Raw genomic sequence first — 17848 nt, forward strand, 5'->3', positions numbered from 1 at the left:
TACTAGTGAGTGGTGAGTACCTGAGCAGCTGCTAGTAAGGAGGGCCATGGGACCATCCGGGGCAATCACGTGGGCGGTGGCCTGGCCCGTCGCCCGGGAAGAAGTTGCTAGAAACGGGAGGCCGGGTTGATAAGCATCCTGCCTGCCTGGCCTGGCCTTGCAACGGTTAGATAGTCACTCTTATCATCACCGGCTCCTCCAGGGGGAAGTTGATGTAGCCAGCATCAACCTGCTATTTACTCCGTACTCCGTCGTCAGGATCGATTTCCAGCAGGAGTGATGAAACTCTGGCTCGTTAGTCTTCGGACCAGCGCACCCCAGCCGTCCACTGATCCGTCTGTCTCATAGCTATTGTGCATGCCATGTCGATGGGTGCCTCTGATCCAAACAGAAAATGTATATACTTGTAGTACCGGCACATATCTAACATACTACCTCAGTCATGCATTCCTCCAGGCTGCTTGCCGTGTTATGATTTATGACCAGTACGGTGGATACACCGTATTGAAGAAGATCATACTCTCCACGTGGTGTCCAGTATAGATAATACGATAATACCAGATAGGGACATTACCCCTCACGTGCCAGACGGCGCTAGACCCCGATAGGCTTAGGGCAGCAACGGCCGGCGACGATTCCAGCGAATATCAAAAAGAAAGTCCCAAAACTCCAACAGCATCATCTCATCGCTTTCGTTGCTTCGGGCTTGTGTCCCTTTCCACTGTGTTTGCAGAAGCGCCGGTGGCCGATCCATACTATCAGGAGTTCCGTCAGCGGAAGACTGTACAGTTCCGCTAACTCCTGCCCTTGCCTCTCCTTTCTTCCTCCGATCATTTTTAGAACGACCCCGCTACCTCGGGCTGATTGATGACTTGACGAGACCGACGAATTTCCTTGTGTATTTCTACGCTGTGTTCATCTCTCGCGTCTTCCGCTTGGCTGTTATCTTTTCCTCCGTCTGCGACGGTTCAGAGACAGTTTCTTTCAGTCTCAGGCGCACACCAGACCACTTAACGGCCGCTAAAATCGAATGCGATTCTTCTCCCACTGCGTTTGACCTTTGTATATTATCTAAAGTGAAGTTCAAAGATGGCTTCAGGTGGGAACGCCGCGATAAACATGTTCTCCACAGCAATTGGCCGTTGACAAGTTCTAGATATTCCCAAAGTCGTGCCGTTGACCTGCCACGGACATTCGCGTCCCGTGCCGCATATCAGTTTCTCATCCACAGTAGAGGATGACCAATACTACCTCATCTCAGCTTGCAAGGGTACATAAGATGAATGCAAAACAGTCATTTCCGCGCTGACCTTTAGCAGACAACAATCCTATGCTGCGCGATGGCATAACAGGTGACTGGTCCGTGTTCCCCGCATCGAGTAGTACTCCGCACACCGCACAAGCTCACCATCAGCGTCGCTCAGGATCGGAACCTTCCTCGGCCATAAGGGTGCAGTATGGCAAGCGCGGCTTTCAACCGATGCAAGCATAGCGGCAACCGCTGCGGCGGATTTCTCCGCGTGAGTGCCTACCTCCTTCTCCTTTCCTCGCCTGCAATCCACAGCGTCATTCCCACACGCTAACACGTCATCTCGCAACCACAGAAAAGTCTGGGATACCCACACCGGCGAATGTCTACACACCCTTCAGCACGCGCACATCTGCCGCGCAGTCGCATTTCCGATTCAGCCCTCCCCGCAGGTCGTCGCAACAGGCGGCTTCGAGAAGAAGCTCCGGATCTTCGACCTCACCCGCAGCGGGGGCAGTAACAGCTCCTCGCCAACGAGTGCTACCCCCAGTGCCGACACTATTCCCTCAGCAGTAACAAGCTACGAAATTGGCCCTGGTGTTCACGGCGGAACCATCAAATCGATTGTCTGGAACCAGGACTACAATATCCTCACGACTGCAGCCGAGGACCGCAAGATTAGATGGTGGGACCTTCGCTCACGTCACCCCGTTGTCGAGTACGCCGTTGAAGGTACGATCGGAAGCTGTGAACTCAATTCCCTCGCCGTAAGACCGAACGATCCCGGCATTCTTACCGTCGCGGCTGGAAAGTCTGTATATCTATTCGACGGACTCAGTCCCGGTCGGCTCCTTAAGAAAATGGATTTCCGTTACGAGGTTGCCAGCGCAGCGGTGAACAATGAGACGAGCAAGCTAGTCACAGGCAGTGCTGATGATACATGGGCGAGAGTGTATGATGTCCGCACGGATGAAGAGCTAGGTGCGTTCCTGTCTCTTCCCACACCTTCTTCTCCCCAACACTTCCAGAAATTCCAGGAGAAACTTTTTGATTTGAAATCAAAAGCTAACACCATGCAGAGGTCCAAAAAGGCCACCACGGCCCAATCTGGTCCGTCAGCTTCTCCCCCGATGGCAAACTTTACGGCACAGGAAGCGAAGATGGAACGATCAAGTTGTGGAAAGCTTGCAGAGAGCCGTACGGTCTCTGGCGCTGAGGATCGGAAAGGCTATCTGCTCGTAAACATACACTGGAACCTTTTTTTTTTTACATCAACCAAGCAGGCCTATCTAATTAGGTACTGTCGAGGGCTGGCGGGACCGATTAGAGTCCAATAACCTCCCCTGACTTGCTGGTCTCTAATGTTTTACAGAATCCTGAACAATCTAGTATGATGGGCAGGTTTTCTCTCAAGGCAGAGCGCACAAATAGACTACCGGTCGGAAGCTACCGATGTGTTCACCATGCCCATCCTGTACAATATCAAGAGAACTACATATCCGTTGAACTAGCAGCAGGTGACCCGCCGTCGCTATGCCTTCCCAGTCTGATTTAAGATGTCTTTTTCCAATCCAGGCCAGTACTAGTTACAAAGATGAAAGAAGCCATCGCACGCCTTGAGTGCCGAGGTCAATTTAAGTGTACGACTCACTCAATCATGTCGATATCGTCATCGCCGGCCGCGGCCGCGGACGCGGGCGCAATCTGCTGAGGCTCCTCAGGGACAGCCTCTTTGTCGGCCGCGCCAGCACCGGCATTCGCAGCTCCACCCCAGTAGTCGTCCATCTCCTGATCGAGCTCTTCCTGCGTCTTCCTGGGCCGTCCATTGACCATGCGGCGGCCTTCGCCCTTGTTCTCACCCTGGCGGCGTCCATTGGCGGGTCGACGAGTCGGCGACCGCTGGCCAGGCACGTATCTGTCGATGTGCTCGGGAGCCGGCTTGGAGACATCGCTGCGTCGGAAACCGGCGCCACCACCCCCGCCACGACGACCCCGACGGCGGCGTGCACCTCCATCAGGACTGCCGCTTCTGCTGCCGGGACTCAGACTCCGAGCGTCTCGGTCGCGAGGTCTCTCGACGCGATCAAATAGACTTCCTTTCGAGCGTTCCACATTATCAAATGGGTTGCGCTCGCGTTTTCCACCTCCAGTCGAGATAAGTGTCAAGCGGATGGGTTGGCCTTTGGCGTTTGCGCCGTCGAACTCGCTGATGGCAGTTCGGGCATCACTGATGCGACTGTAAGTCACAAAGGCAAGCCCTTCCGAGCGGCCTGCCCGGTCGTAAACGAGGGAAACATTGTTGATGGGTCCAATGCGAGTAAACAGATCCTTCAAAACACCGTGTGTCAGGTAACTCTCACGAAGCGTCCAGGGTCAGAATCAGGCCTACCTCGAGATCACTTTCCGTAATATCGTAGTGGATGTTCTCGACGCGAAGCTTGGCCCCAGTAGGCGCATTGCTATATACTTAGATTAACCATCCGCCAAAACATTCGGGTAAACATACTGCTCGGGAGATGGGGAGTATCGATCACCGCGCGGACGTCGAGGGGCACGAGAAGGGCGTGCTGAGCAAGGTGTTAAGAAAAGTCGAACACGGAGGGTTTCCAAGGCATTATGCCAGGAGAGAGACTCGGAACGCACCATCTCTGTCGTCTTCGTACTTGTCATGAACCCAATCACTGCAGTTTGAGTGACGCATTAGCAAAACCGTTGCTTATTCTGTAGAGACGGGGAAAAACAAAGGTGTTGATATTACAGATCTAAGTCAGGACGGTCTTCTCTGTAAGGCTGTTGTGATCGAATAGAGAGAGAAGGTCAGCTCGAAGTTACACTAGGTACAGCTCCATCATTTGCGGCACTTCGCGGCCGTCTGCCTGTGCAAGAGACGATGCTACGAGGCCAGCGAAAATTGCTTATCACGATGCGCGAGCAATGCTCGAAAGGAGACAAGGAGGGAGGACCTGTTGGAAGCCCCGGTGGTGAGTATAGACTCGCAAGCAAAACGAGGAGCAGGGACTGGATGATGAGAGGGTGGGTACCTTTCTTACGCCATCACGGCGACGACCTTGAGGAGGGCGACGGCCACGGTTCTGCTGTTGCTTTTGCTACACAAAGTCATGTCAGCCCACATGCATGGTGTTTAACAAGCCTACTTAGACTTGTCATCCCGGAGGTGTTAGCAAGGACCTTACAGGACGCTCCGCAATGATCTCATCCAAGCTGCGGTCCATGTTGGGCAACTCGGGAGATATTCAAATCGGAGTTAAGAAAAGTAGAGCTGAGGTGGTACCGATATCAAACTTGCAGTACGGACAAGTAACTGGTGTAAAGCAATGGAGAGTGAGAGTAGAAAGCTAAAGGTCGGAGTGAGCCTGGGACGGACCCAGCCCGAAACGCGCCTTCCAGACCGCCCTGGCAAGTACCAATCACGTGATTATTACTATGTAATGGTGCTTGTTTGGATAGATACTTAAGAGGTGCCTACTTCGCTGAAGGAAGAGTGACTTCTACCGGTGCAGTCCTCTAATACATTGGCGAGATATAATACTGCTTTGCAACAAGAGTTTGATTGCGAATCTTTGTAAATACTTCCGCCCCATTAGGATGATGTACATGCTTGGAATGGTACAAACCCTCGTGCTAGGAAGAGAAGCTCAGACAAGGAGAAGCTCATGAATGTGATGCAAAAAGGAAGAGAAAAGACGCCTCGGTCATAGTCCTGTATGCATGGTCAAAAGGTCACCGAAGACACACCCCTCCCTTTTAGCTCCAGAAAACACCAATAGCAACCTTCAACCATACTGTCCAGAAGGGAGATAAGGAAATGAAAGAGGGAAACACCGGTAGTGCAATGCAAAAGACATCTATTAACATCCGCCATTCACAGGAGCGTTGCTCTGGTTGTTGTTGTTATGCTCTATCATCTTCTCCATGAAGCTGATGTAGTCATACTTAGGGAGATCCCTATCCTCTTGGAGATCCGGACCATTGTGTGGTGGCATAGTTTGGACAAGGTGCTCAATCACCTCATCGGGGATGAGGGAGTGCCGAAGGTCGAGCTCCGTGACGTATGGCTACACAAGTCAGACATTGATTGGAACTGAAACAACTGGCCGACTCCAGGGAAGAACATACCTTGCCATCCGCAACCTCGCGGAAACTCTGGTAAACCTGCTCGGCAGTATTTTGATCCTCTGTCACGCTGACCATGAATCGAATGAACTGCTCAAAGCTAACACCGGCATTTTGTGCCAGCCGAGCTGGACCACATGTCTCAACGTAGACGTCATGCATTTCCTCTTCATCATATACGAGGCCAAGACTGGCCAGAGCGGCCGAGAATTCCAGCTCATGGAGGGTGTTGGAAGAGTCGCGATCGAAATGTCGGAAAACAGACTCGAACTCCTCCAGCTGGATTGGGGTAAGGTTGGTCATGTTCCGAGCCACAAGTTGATTGTCGAGAAAAGCGAGCTTTTTGGAGATGCTGGACTTGACCAGACTCAGCTCGTAGGAGAGTTCATCTAAAGTATATGTGGTGTAGTCATTCTCTTCAATATTCGCCTCGGCACATTGCTCGTCGAGCGCCGCAATGGTATCTAGGAACGCATCAAGGGGAGGAAGGTTGTCATTGAGTCTCTTGACATGAGCTAATTGGTCTTCTACATCACCATCGAGACCAGATATCGCAAGAGACAGCGTCTTCAGCGTTAGTGCGAAATCATTTGCTTTGTCTGCAAAGGAGCGACGGAGAGCGTTCTTGATATCCCGGATAGTCTCGTTAATAAGCTGACTACGTTCGTGCTCGTCACGCGTCAAGCCCTCCCATTCCTCATCGCAAACCTCGAGACTTAGCTCCGTTGGGGGCTCGTAAGGGCGGAGTCGGTACGTGCTGAGTTTTGTCTTGATGTTTCCGAGCAGAGCAGCGAGATCCGATTTCTCCGCAACCCACTGTCGCTTCTGGTTTCTCTTGTATAAGGAAAATTGACGGGCTTGCTCCTTTGCATCCTTGTATGTGCCTTCAAACGAGGATCCCTTCCACTCCTCTCGTTGTGCTCTGATCACGCGCAATAGTTCCTTCATCCTCCGCTCGTAGGAATTCTGCATCTCCCATGCACCATGCATATTGTTGATGAACTTCTCCACCCGACGCCCGGCATTCTCGACGCGCTCAAGCTGGGAGAAAGCGTGGAACCAATAAGCGATGTATGTCATGAGTGACTTCTCATCAGGCTTCGCCACGTCGCAGACATCGTCAACATCGAGCAGGTCGGGGATGCCTATTTCGTTAGCCGCGATATCAAAGGCAAGTTTCATGTTCCCCCGGTGGTCTTTCTTGTCCAGTGCGTCGAAGTCGATCAAGTCCGGTCGATGAATATCCAAGAGAGCGCAGAAGGCCAGACCATCATTCCAACTAGTGGAGAAGTCCCGCACCTCAACCCCCTCGTAGCAAGCGGTCTTTCGTTGACACCACAGAAGAAGACCCGCCTTTGCGGTCATTCCCTCCGCGTTGATGTCGCTGATCGTGAACCGCAGAATGAGTGTCCATATCAAGCCCAGAATGATCTTCCGATTCCCATCTACCACGTCCTCCGCTCCAATGTTCGTCATCGGGATCCTCCTCCCCTTGATGAAATCAAGACTCTTGTTGACATTTTCGAACTTCTGCACACGCAGTTTCGGCTTCGAGGCATATCGACCGAGTGACTCTCCACCGAGAATTTCAAGCAGATGGATAAGGATGACCTGGAGATTTGACAAGGCGATTAGCAATTGAAATTCCTCTATGTCACCACAGATCGCCACCCCATGGATTTCCGTTCGAAAAGGGTAGAGCCAGGAATCTACTCACACCGTCAGAAAGGTCGACTACCAGATCATCGATGAAGATCTTCCGCACCTTCAGCTTATCATTGAGCCTGCAGACGATCAAGGGTTAGTTTCGTTGGCTTCGGGAGAGTGCATAAAGAGAAGAAAAGATTTCTGGCATGTGAGAGGAGGAGGGGGACCGAAACGCCTCTCAACCGGCGGTGGGGATAGGCGAGACGAGGCGAGAACAGACTAGTACCGACCATTTGGTGAAGGTTTTCTGTTGTACATTAATCCACTGCTTTTCAACCGTCAACATGATGAATGGTGAGCGTGGTCGAAAACATCCAGGGCGGGCGGGGAGATTTGGGCGATTGAAGCACGGACTGAGGGAGCGCTTGCTGCCTGTCTGTCTGGAGGGCTGGCTACAGGGCGTTGATGGTGTGGACGGTGGATGGTGAATGGAGCCCTGGGGAGGCAGACTTGAATGGAAAAGGCAGGATCTTCAGGACGGAGTGGCTAGAACGAGGGGGGAGGGGGGCTGCGATTCGTTGGATTGCAAGAGATCGAATGGCCTAGCGGTTGGGCGCAGAGTACGGAGTAGTTAGTGAAAGAAGAATGAATAATCGTTAGCTCGTTGGAGCGTTGGTTAGTACGGAGGACTAGTTTGGCGGTTGGCCGTCGCAGTCCGTAGCGCAGGCCTCGACTCGTCCCAAGTAGATACCTAAGCAACGCTAAGGCACCTTCAAGTTAGATAGGAGTAGTACGGAGTAAGTAGTAGTTGCTAGTATGTATGAAGAGTTCCAGTTAAGGGGCTCCTCCTTCGCTGGCACTGCCGATGCCCGGCCTGTCAACAAACTTTCCCCCCACAGCAACCACCGTTGTTGGTCTTCCGGTCGGCTGCTGCCGGTCAAGAACCATCCCCCTCTGATCATTCCTCATATCCTTGCCAGCTCTGGGGGGGGTTTCCCAGACGGAAGACCATCAGCGATTCTCATATGGCGGATACATTCCGGGCCCTTGGCTTAAAGTCTATCTAGATAGTGATACGGAGTACTTATCTCCAAAACCCGGCAGTTGGTGGAAGCTGATCCGATTTCTGTTTATAGTACTAGTACCGGGGAGGGGCGCTTACTGACCACTAAGAACGGATGATAACGCTTTTCCACCAGGATGAAAAAAATGCCTCCTTTTTACTCCGTAACATACTTTCTTTATCCGCAGGCTTCGAGTGCAATGGATCTGAGGAATGTCGGGTGGCTTGGACCCGGAGACCATTGCCCAGCCAGGAGATACGCAAGTGAGGTTTGCCTCGCTTTGGACTCGTTAATGCAATCCGAAAGTGAATAGACTGGCCTCCCGGTGATTCATTGTTCAATTCTCCGAGAGATGCTGATCAAATTCTTGGGTGACCCACCACAGCGCTGATACTACATAGTAATACCAAACGCTAGAATCTAGTAGAAGAGAAAGAGGGGTTTCAGCTGTCGCCCAAAGACGTGATTTCCAGGCGACGTCTCCTAGTACCCGAGGCGCTCGGCCCACGCCTCCTGCCAGCTGTACCATGTCCAGACAAGCAACAAGGACAATCATGCTGAGAGAGATACCAGGTGTATCTATCTGCTAGTGGAGTGCCCCCTCGTACTGCTGGACAAAGATTTGATATTACGCACGCGAGAAGGTACCGTGGTAGAGTCGGACATTTACCTTTCCGTCTGCAAGGGCGAGGATACTATTGTAGCAGTGCCCCATATTTCAAGACGGACAAGATACCTATGCGGGGCTGCGCAGTGCCCATATATTCCGATTTAGTTTGGGTACAAGTCCCAATCTATATACACATGTCCATCATAGTGCTCCAGAGTATAGTTGACAAGACCAACAGAGGGGTCCGGGAGGCAGGAAGAGGCGAAAGGTGGGCTGATGATATCATCGGACTCGCCGAGGCGTGATGGGGACCCGCGCGCGAAGCGGAAACGCCAGCCAACTGAACGGCTTTCCCCTCTCCATGTCATTCTCCCCGAAGACGCATCTTGACGACCGCTGTTGATCGAACTCCTCAGATTCCCGACACTGGTTCTTCTCTTCCTTGTCCAATCATCGCTCCATAATGTCGGCCAACTACTCCCTCACAGACCTTCTGCCGCTTCCCAATTCCTCCGTCAGGGTACCCCGCCTTGGATTCGGCGTCTATCGGTCACCTTCCACACAATGTGTGCAGTCCTGTTTGAAGGCCCTCGAAACCGGGTACAGGCACATTGATACCGCCCAGTTCTACGCAAACGAGAAAGAGGTTGGCGACGCCATCCGTTCGTCTGGCCTGCCCCGCAGCGAAATTTTCGTGACTACCAAAATCCTCAGCCCAGCGGGCTCGCCTGAAGCAACCTACGAGAGACTCGTGGCTAGCGTTGACAAGATTGGGGGTAAGGACGGATATGTTGATCTGTTCTTGATCCATAGCTCCAAGTCCGGCTCGTCGGGTCGCAAGGAATTATGGCAGGCCCTGGAGAGGCTGCTGGAGGAAGGCAGAACTAAGAGCATTGGTGTCAGTAACTTCGGGGTCAAACATATCGAGGAGATGAAGGCGTATGCGAAGGTCTGGCCGCCGCATGTGAATCAGATCGAGGTGAGTGCATCCGGAATCATTCCGGTTGACCCTTACTGTGGGAAGGTTGGCCTGGCTAATAGTTGGATATCGCAGCTCCATCCCTGGTGTCAGCAACGTGTTATCGATGCATACTGCAAGAAGAACGGCATCATCGTCGAGTCCTATTCCCCCATTGTGCGGAACTATAAAGCCAACGACCCTACACTCGTGGATTTGGCGAAGAAGTATAACAAGACGACCCAGCAGGTCCTGATACGCTACGCCCTGCAAAAGGAATGGGTTCCGCTTCCTAAGACTGACAATCCGGACCGGATTGCGGCTAATGCCAATGTGTTTGATTTCGATATCAGCGAGGAGGACATGGCGGTACTGAACGCTCTCGACGAGGGGAGCAGTGGCGCCATTGTTGAGGCCGTTGAGAACGAGTAGTTCGTCGCGATGCTATATATAGATCTAATTGATTGAGTGTGCAGGACCATGCTAGAATCCATACGATCAGTAATCTGGGCGTTGCATAAGGAAGGCATTGACCGATTGCAGCGTAGATCGCGAGGGATTTACATCGTGCTTGGACGATGTGATCCAGGCAAGACGCTGCCGGATGAACTGCTTGCCAATCGGTTGGTTGGTGGGTGCAGCAGTGAGCTCGCCTGAGGTACCATCAGCATCAGCTGTGAAGCGCCACTAAGTACTAGTGATAGTAATAGACAGTCTTATCTATACGGCTGGCGGCTTACCTTCCTCGTTGTAAAATAGACATAATATGGCAAGAACAGCACCGACAGAGAGATCCTTTCCAGTTTCACATGTCACCAGCAAGGACTGCGACGGATCGGAGCTCAGACGCGACTGGACAAAATCCTGGACTCGGTCTAAATGCTTGCGTAGGTCGCGGCTTCCCAATTTGGAAGATCCGCATCCGAGGTTCAGGCGCTTTGCGTTACCTTCCGCTGCCTCCAGACTCGCATTACAATCTATGACAAGATCATAACCGCTGTCCTTGATCAGTTGCGGGTGTGTTTGGCTGATATAAAGGTTTCGTGTGGGCGCAATACGGATGGCTCTCTGGTCGATGTCCTTCTTCCGGTGCTCGTCTACCAACTGCTCGATTACCATCGGCAGATCTTCCTCGGACTGCTGGAAGAGGGTTGACCTGGTAGCCCAAAAGACCGGAGGAGTCAAACCATAGGCCCAACTCTCGCTATCATCCCCTGCTCCTTGGATGTAGCCGCCTTCGGACATCTCCGCGCCATGGACCCTTTTAGATGCAGAACAGAGGACCAACAGGTGATAATTGTCTCCTTTATGCAGATCCGTCGGATGGAAGTAGGATCGATTAGCCCATGCTATCCGGATGGGTTTTCCAAGCTGCTCCCTGAGTTCACCCAGGTCGAGTTTCAGGTCCTATAAGATATTAGCCTACAAGAAGTGAAAGGATAACCAACCACCATAGAGCAAAACTACCTCAAGCGACTTGACGAAGCCATCGATCCTCCGCTCGATCTGTGACTCTTCGGAAGCGCCCAAATAGTTTGGTGGGAATTCTACAGCGTGATAGGTAGTCTCAGAAGGGAACAACGACCGATTAATGACGGCACACCATATCGGGATAGTCTTGGACAGGGCATCGGGCATCACTGGAACACACCTCGTGAGACAGACCGCGACTGGGTCGATTGCAGGATTTAATTGGTAACACTTACATTTGCCCCGGCGCGTCGAGTCCACTATAATGCAACTATATCAACGAATAACAGTCACCAGTCAGTTAGCCCGAGAGCAGAACAATCAGCAGGGATGACAAAAGTCACGAATGACAGGCTCACTGACCCCCCATGCTCTCTTGCAATCGGTAAAAGCTGCAGGTTTAGTCTGCGGAAGCTGAAGTCCCACTGGCCCGTATGACCGTCTGTACTCTTGAAATACGCACTGCCCGACTTGACTTCAGGCGGGATATACCAGCTTCCACATCTTTCGTTGGCGATGAGAGGAAGGTTGTAATGGTCTGCAACCTCGCGGACAAAAGCTGCGTCGGCTTCGATGGAACGCAATCGGTTGGTGACAGAGAGTGCCGATCGTCGCAACGCGGATAGCGTTTGAGAAATGGACTGCTGCTCTGCGGAGGGGAAATGAAGGGACGAAACGGACACGGGGTAGGGATCGGAACCAGAGTCAGATCCCATGTTTCCCGGAGTGCTTCGTATTGGCTCTGATGGCAGCAGTCGGGTCGTATCACAGTCGAGAGAGGAAAGGTAAGTGAATTTCGCGGAACAGGTTACGGCATGCCTCGGGCAGGAGGAAATAACATCATAGACTTTGTCCCTATGAGAATGAAATCAGATGCGAAAATGAGGGGCTCTAATGCAAGCGCCATTAGAATTTCTTCGCCGGCCAATGATCGGCCCACATTTAAGGCCGGCGCCGACTCGAAAGCCATCCACACGCGGGGTGGAGCGCCTCCCGCCATAGTACATAGCAGCACCTACTTACAGCACACAGGTACTATGTACTACCTACAGATCTCCGCCCTTGCCAGCCATACAATTAGTGTTGAGGGGTCTTCTGCACCACATCTGGGGTTGGAGCCATGGCTTTCCCCCGGTAAATGGACAATGTGTGGGAGCTCTTTAGGTATCTCAAACCAGCCTTCGCTGTGAGAACCCTGGGCAGTTGCATTTGCGATGCCAGTACTCCGTGCTCCGTAGCCGGCCTGAGAGAACAAGCCCCTTGACCCCATGGAACGGTTTCATTTCGCCGCATGGCTCCCTATAATACCGCATGGTATTTTCTTCACCGTCACAGTGCTCTGGTATACCCAGCGCCGCCTGGTAATTCGTGGCCTAACTCTTGGCGATGAACTACTGCCAAATCCAGGCAGTTCACTAATTAACGCTAGGCAATGGAATACTGTACTCCGGGAGATGTATTTAGCACTGAGACGGAGATTTGACGCATTCTAATGGAGGCTGCGTCCGATTATAGCCCCTCGCATGAGCACACCCGGTGACTGGTATGTGAGGCCATGATACGGAGATAAACTTTGTTTTTGGTCAGTACAGAGAACCTTTGGCCCCTGTCTGGATAGTCTGGGATCTCTGGGAGGAGACCAGGCTCTTTTTAGAGAGTAGAGACATACGAAGTAGTGAATAATAGGAATGGGAGAATTCAGGGGTTCCACTCCTGCAGTGCCGCCCCCAAGCACATGGGATGTACTTAGACATACATGCAATGGAATCCTCTCGATTGGCTCTGCGCTTCACCACTGGGCTTGGAGGCGTCGACGAGGAAAGAAAGCCGGGAATTGAAGACGAGGAGATGGTCGGCGAGGATTCGGTGCCTTTCCATCAGGTGATGACGCTATTCCCCAGCGGGCTAGAAGGCGGGGGAATCCGAGCGCAACTCGAACGCCGACTGGCAGCGGGTGCTTGCTGGAGTAGGACTAGCGCGAGTCTCTAGCGCTGCGCAGCCCCGACGGCAGAAAGGGAAGTCGCCCAGTTGATAACGTCATGGGGGTCAATCACTGTTGCTGAGTAGTACTTCGTTACTCCGTACTGTGCACTCCGTTAGTAGTGCGTACAGTCGACACCCTGTGTATGATCTCAGGCCCCGCTCCTACCTTGAATACCGCTGGTAAATTCCCTTACTGTTTGCCTTGCCATTTTTTGGCTCTCGATCAGCCACTGAATTCAAGCGTCATTCCGTGTCTGGGTCCCGCCCCATTCCTTGAACACAAGGTACCACCACTTCTCGCCTGGTCCTCTCTTTGTATTGACCCCTTCCACTACTACTTAAACCAATTGAATGCCCTCGCCTCTGCCCCTCTTTCTCCGTGTTCTTCATCAGATACCAGACCCTCTTGTTTCCCCATCCTCCACGGCTTAGAACTTGCCTCTTGGAAAGACTACATTTTTCTTTCCTATCATCTCCTTTACGTCTTTTCTCCACGCCAACTCCTTTCTCACTGCCTACCTAAACGGGACTCCACGATCGCCACCGTACAACGTATCTTCTCTCAACAAAGCATTCATTACCAACCTTGTAGCCAACATGCCGCAGGTAAGCTACTTGGGCCCCACGTCATGATGGCATGGGTTCACATGTGCTCACATGGTTCTGATTGCAGATTACTGAGATTTTCTTTGACTGCGACAACACCCTCGTCCTCTCGGAGGAGTTGGCCTTTGAGGCCTGTGCTGATCTTGCCAATGAAATTCTGGAAAAGCAGAAGATCTCGGATCGTTACACGGGAGATCAGCTTATCCAGGACTTCGTTGGCCAGAACTTCCGCGGAATGATGGTCTCTCTCCAGGCCAAGTACAAGTTCGAGATGTCCAAGGAGGAACTTGAGGAATATGTCAAGAAGGAGGAGGATAAGGTCATTGCCAAATTGACCGACAAAGCTCAACCTTGCGTTGGAGTTACTGAAGAACTCGAGAAGCTTTTCGAGTCCAAGAAGTACGGCCTCGCAGTGGTCTCCTCGTCTGCTCTGCGCCGCGTCCGTGCCTCCATTAAGAAGGTTGGACAGGACAAGTACTTCGACCCCGAGAACGTGTTCAGTGCAGCCACCTCACTTCCCAAGCCCACTTCGAAACCCGATCCGGCTATTTATCTTCATGCTCTCGAGGTGCGCAACAAGAAGCCTGAAGAAGTAGTCGCCGTTGAGGATAGCAAGTCCGGTGCTCTCAGCGCCATCCGTGCCGGCATCCCAGTCATTGGCTATGTCGGAAGCTACCACGGTGATGACAAGCAGTTTGAAATGTCCCAGCGTCTGCAAGAGCTGGGTGCCAAGGTTATCATGAAGGACTGGAGTGAGTTCGAGAAATGTCTCTCCGAAATCGAGGCGGCCTGAAGCAATGACAGATGTTGCTGTCTTGATACTCTATCTACGAATATGAACACGAAGCCATGATAGCAAGCGAGTTGGTCGTTTCGGAGCTTGGGGTCACTTCTTTCACTTCAGTTGATGATATCTCAGATGACCATTATCTGCATTTTCACTCGTGTAGACTTTTCGTCTCGTTCCACCACGCAGGGTATCATCTCTTTTTCCATTCAGCACACTGTTGTCTTATAATTTACTCCATCACCCGGGATACATGCATTACTACCCGATCCTCTAATTGACAGGTGATATGGATTCAGATACTTTGTTCGGGAGCCTGTTGCCTGCCCAGATACAATAGAAAAATTCTGTTAACTTATGTCTTTGTTCGCTAAACATCAAAGGATCTACTTATTAAACCAGGTTAAATCACACCCATAAAGTAAGCAGTACTAATTAGCAAGTAGACTCTGCCTATATAGACAAGCCCATCGCCATGATACTTAAAAACAGTTACAGCCTAGCCTCTAGCTACCAGTGCCTCAAAGGCGAACAGGTAGGTAGGCAGAGCCCGATGGTCATGTGGGCATTGAGTTGCACGGCGTTAAAAGTTCAGCCTCGTTGTTCAGACTATCTGATCGGATTGACTGACCGACTGTCAGGCCGAATGCACTAGGCCCCTGGATCTTTAGCATCAGTACCTGTTACTGGAGTACAACATTCGGGAACTCCGACTGGATAAATCCACCCGCGCGAGTTACTATAGCAGTATTATTGCATGCGAACCCAACGGGCACTACTCCGTCCCCCATACCTGGCCTTGCTGACTACCCCAACCATCATACACACTACTTATGTACTATAAATGCCCGCCCGGGGAGCGGCCGCGCAACTCCGGCCCGGTGGGCCTAGATCGACACGAAGGATCTATAGATGTCCCGGGTGCTTCTAACTGCTACCACCATCTCCATAGCCTTGCCTGCATTTACAGCTAGATTGCTCCATCATGGAGCAAAGCTTGAGGATGTCTGCGACGCTTTCGGATAATCGGCTGTAATATTCCTCGTCTGATTGGAGGTGCTGCTATCATACAACCCCCCGCGGGGCTAGATCTATGGTCGATTCCTCTTTTGTTCGTCGAATTACTATGGGAATGCAAGGTCTGACAGCTTTACTCATTTGCTACGTTGGATGGAAGGGAACTTTCCCGGTCGAACTAGGGGGGTTGTCTGACTCACCTGGACTATGATGGCTCTCATCAAAGTCAGTCGTTAGAAGCAGGCTATATAAATTGGTCTACAGCCTGCGTCTGACTGATTTTCCAAGAAACAAGAAAAATCTGCTCTCTCCTCTCTCCTCTCCCCCTCCTCCTCCCATCAAGGCCGACCATGATCGCATCTGCCTCCCGGGCGCGAGCCTCCAGAGCTCTGGCATTCGGCCGCCGAGTGCCATTGCAGAGTCAATCATCCTCGTTCGTATACTACATAGCGCCTCTTGGTAGTCTGAAGGCTGACGGATGGAGCCAACGAATATCTAGGCGTCTTCTGTCCTCCACCACACATCGATATGCCGACGAGACTCTGAACAAGGTCTCCTGCAGGATTACACAACCCAAGTCTCAGGGTGCCTCTCAAGCGATGCTATACGCGACGGGATTGACGGAGAAGGATATGTCCAAGCCACAAGTGGGAATCTCATCGGTGTGGTTTGAAGGAAATCCCTGCAATATGCACCTGATGGACCTTTCGTCAGTGGTTCGCGACTCGGTAGCCAAGGCAGGCCTGGTTCCCATGCGTTTCAACTCCATTGGTGCATCGGATGGCATTAGTATGGGCACAACTGGCATGCGTTTCAGTTTGCAGAGTCGAGAAATCATCGCTGACGGTATTGAGACGGTCATGAATGCCCAGTGGTACGATGCCAATATCTCGCTGCCCGGCTGTGACAAGAACATGCCAGGAGTTCTGATGGCCATGGGTCGTGTTAACCGCCCGAGTATCATGGTGTACGGTGGCAGTATCAAGCCCGGCTGCAGCGCAGGAGGCCAGCCACTTGATCTGGTCAGCGCCTTTCAATCGTACGGGCAGTACCTCACCGGCGAAATCGATGAGAAACAGCGATTCGACATCATCCGCAATGCATGCCCTGGTGCTGGTGCCTGTGGCGGTATGTACACGGCAAACACGCTGGCTACAGCGATCGAGACGCTTGGTATGACAGTACCTGGAAGCAGCAGTACACCGGCGGAGGACCCGATTAAAAAAGCCGAGTGTGAAGGAATTGGCCAGACGGTGAAGAACTTGCTCAAAGAAGATATCCGGCCCAAGGATATAATGACTCGGCAAGCATTTGAGAATGCTATGATCGTCGTGAATATCCTGGGAGGCAGCACGAACGCGGTGTTGCATCTGATAGCCATCGCCGATTCTGTTGGCATCAAGCTGACTATTGATGACTTCCAGGCTGTGTCGGACAAGACCCCATTCCTGGCCGACTTGAAGCCATCCGGCAAATATGTCATGCATGATATGTACAAGATCGGCGGCACACCAGCACTCCTGAAGTTCTTGCTCAAGGAAGGTCTTATTGACGGCTCCGGCATAACTGTGACTGGCAAGACAATGAAAGAGAATATAGCCTCGTGGTCTGATTTCTCCGCCGACCAGCCTATTATCCGGCCTCTCAACAATCCTATCAAGCCAACCGGTCACTTGCAAATCCTTCGCGGCTCATTGGCCCCCGGCGGCTCAGTCGGCAAGATCACCGGCAAAGAAGGTTTACGATTCGAAGGCACCACCAAGTGCTACGATTATGAGGATGGTTTTATTGAGGCTCTCGAACGCGGTGAGATCAAGAAGGGCGAGAAGACAGTCGTCATCATCCGGTATGAGGGCCCCAAGGGTGGTCCTGGCATGCCTGAGATGCTCAAACCCAGCTCGGCCATCATGGGTGCTGGGTTAGGCCAGGATGTTGCCCTGCTCACTGATGGGAGATTTTCTGGGGGCAGTCACGGGTTTTTGATCGGTCATATTGTGCCCGAGGCTATGGAGGGAGGCCCCATTGCGCTAGCGAAGGATGGTGATCGTATTGTGATTGATGCCGAACAAAGAGTGGTCGATCTGCAGATCTCGCCGGAAGAGATGGAGCAGAGGAGGAAAGTCTGGAAGGCGCCGGCGCCTCGGGCGAAGAAGGGCACTTTGAGCAAGTACGCCAAGTTGGTGAGCGATGCCAGCCATGGGTGCGTGACGGATGGACCAATGTAGTTGAACTGCTTTCCAATCATATAGAATCATAGTATCCCTGAGTCTCTATGCCAGATGCTACATCGTACTACAAGTAGGACGCACCGCGGGAGGTCCCG

General features: G+C 52.1%; 7 protein-coding genes across 7 annotated transcripts; 4 read left to right on the forward strand and 3 right to left on the reverse strand.

Moving 5' to 3' along the window:
* The first annotated feature begins 962 nt into the window (after positions 1-962).
* On the forward strand, positions 963-2552 carry BO80DRAFT_38768 (WD40 repeat domain-containing protein). The gene is made up of 6 exons (XM_025717061.1): positions 963-1099; positions 1157-1270; positions 1320-1359; positions 1425-1520; positions 1605-2230; positions 2329-2552. Exons 1-6 carry the CDS (start codon positions 1090-1092, stop codon positions 2463-2465), a joined length of 1023 nt encoding a protein of 340 aa, XP_025576408.1. The 5' UTR covers positions 963-1089; the 3' UTR covers positions 2466-2552.
* A 151-nt stretch (positions 2553-2703) lies between these two features.
* Positions 2704-4517, reverse strand: BO80DRAFT_404217 (putative RNA binding protein). Its single transcript, XM_025717672.1, has 7 exons — positions 4444-4517; positions 4291-4356; positions 4008-4039; positions 3893-3930; positions 3756-3816; positions 3639-3708; positions 2704-3577 (listed from the first exon to the last, which is right to left on the reverse strand). The coding sequence occupies exons 1-7, from the start codon at positions 4480-4482 to the stop codon at positions 2897-2899; spliced, it is 987 nt and encodes a 328-aa protein (XP_025576409.1). The 5' UTR covers positions 4483-4517; the 3' UTR covers positions 2704-2896.
* Positions 4518-4798: 281 nt separating this feature from the next.
* BO80DRAFT_424000 (alpha-actinin, sarcomeric (f-actin cross linking protein)) lies at positions 4799-7686 on the reverse strand. The gene is made up of 4 exons (XM_025719175.1): positions 7321-7686; positions 7101-7167; positions 5387-6994; positions 4799-5325 (listed from the first exon to the last, which is right to left on the reverse strand). Exons 1-4 carry the CDS (start codon positions 7374-7376, stop codon positions 5119-5121), a joined length of 1938 nt encoding a protein of 645 aa, XP_025576410.1. The 5' UTR covers positions 7377-7686; the 3' UTR covers positions 4799-5118.
* Positions 7687-8931: 1245 nt separating this feature from the next.
* BO80DRAFT_424001 (aldo/keto reductase family protein) lies at positions 8932-10316 on the forward strand. Its single transcript, XM_025719176.1, has 2 exons — positions 8932-9683; positions 9759-10316. Exons 1-2 carry the CDS (start codon positions 9168-9170, stop codon positions 10092-10094), a joined length of 852 nt encoding a protein of 283 aa, XP_025576411.1. The 5' UTR covers positions 8932-9167; the 3' UTR covers positions 10095-10316.
* BO80DRAFT_463770 (initiator tRNA phosphoribosyl transferase family protein) lies at positions 10161-11881 on the reverse strand (the record flags this gene model as incomplete). The annotated part of the gene is made up of 5 exons (XM_025722617.1): positions 11496-11881; positions 11369-11403; positions 11130-11302; positions 10403-11069; positions 10161-10315 (listed from the first exon to the last, which is right to left on the reverse strand). The coding sequence occupies exons 1-5, from the start codon at positions 11846-11848 to the stop codon at positions 10161-10163; spliced, it is 1383 nt and encodes a 460-aa protein (XP_025576412.1). The 5' UTR covers positions 11849-11881.
* A 1831-nt stretch (positions 11882-13712) lies between these two features.
* Positions 13713-14514, forward strand: BO80DRAFT_443888 (HAD family hydrolase; the record flags this gene model as incomplete). Its single annotated transcript, XM_025721393.1, has 2 exons — positions 13713-13721; positions 13789-14514. The coding sequence occupies 2 exons, from the start codon at positions 13713-13715 to the stop codon at positions 14512-14514; spliced, it is 735 nt and encodes a 244-aa protein (XP_025576413.1).
* A 1321-nt stretch (positions 14515-15835) lies between these two features.
* Positions 15836-17755, forward strand: BO80DRAFT_424004 (dihydroxy-acid dehydratase). Its single transcript, XM_025719177.1, has one exon. The coding sequence runs from the start codon at positions 15876-15878 to the stop codon at positions 17748-17750; it is 1875 nt and encodes a 624-aa protein (XP_025576414.1). The 5' UTR covers positions 15836-15875; the 3' UTR covers positions 17751-17755.
* The last annotated feature ends 93 nt before the right edge of the window (positions 17756-17848 follow it).

The sequence above is a fragment of the Aspergillus ibericus genome (genome assembly GCF_003184845.1).
Source record: "Aspergillus ibericus CBS 121593 unplaced genomic scaffold BO80scaffold_14, whole genome shotgun sequence".
Classification (NCBI taxonomy): domain Eukaryota; kingdom Fungi; phylum Ascomycota; class Eurotiomycetes; order Eurotiales; family Aspergillaceae; genus Aspergillus; species Aspergillus ibericus.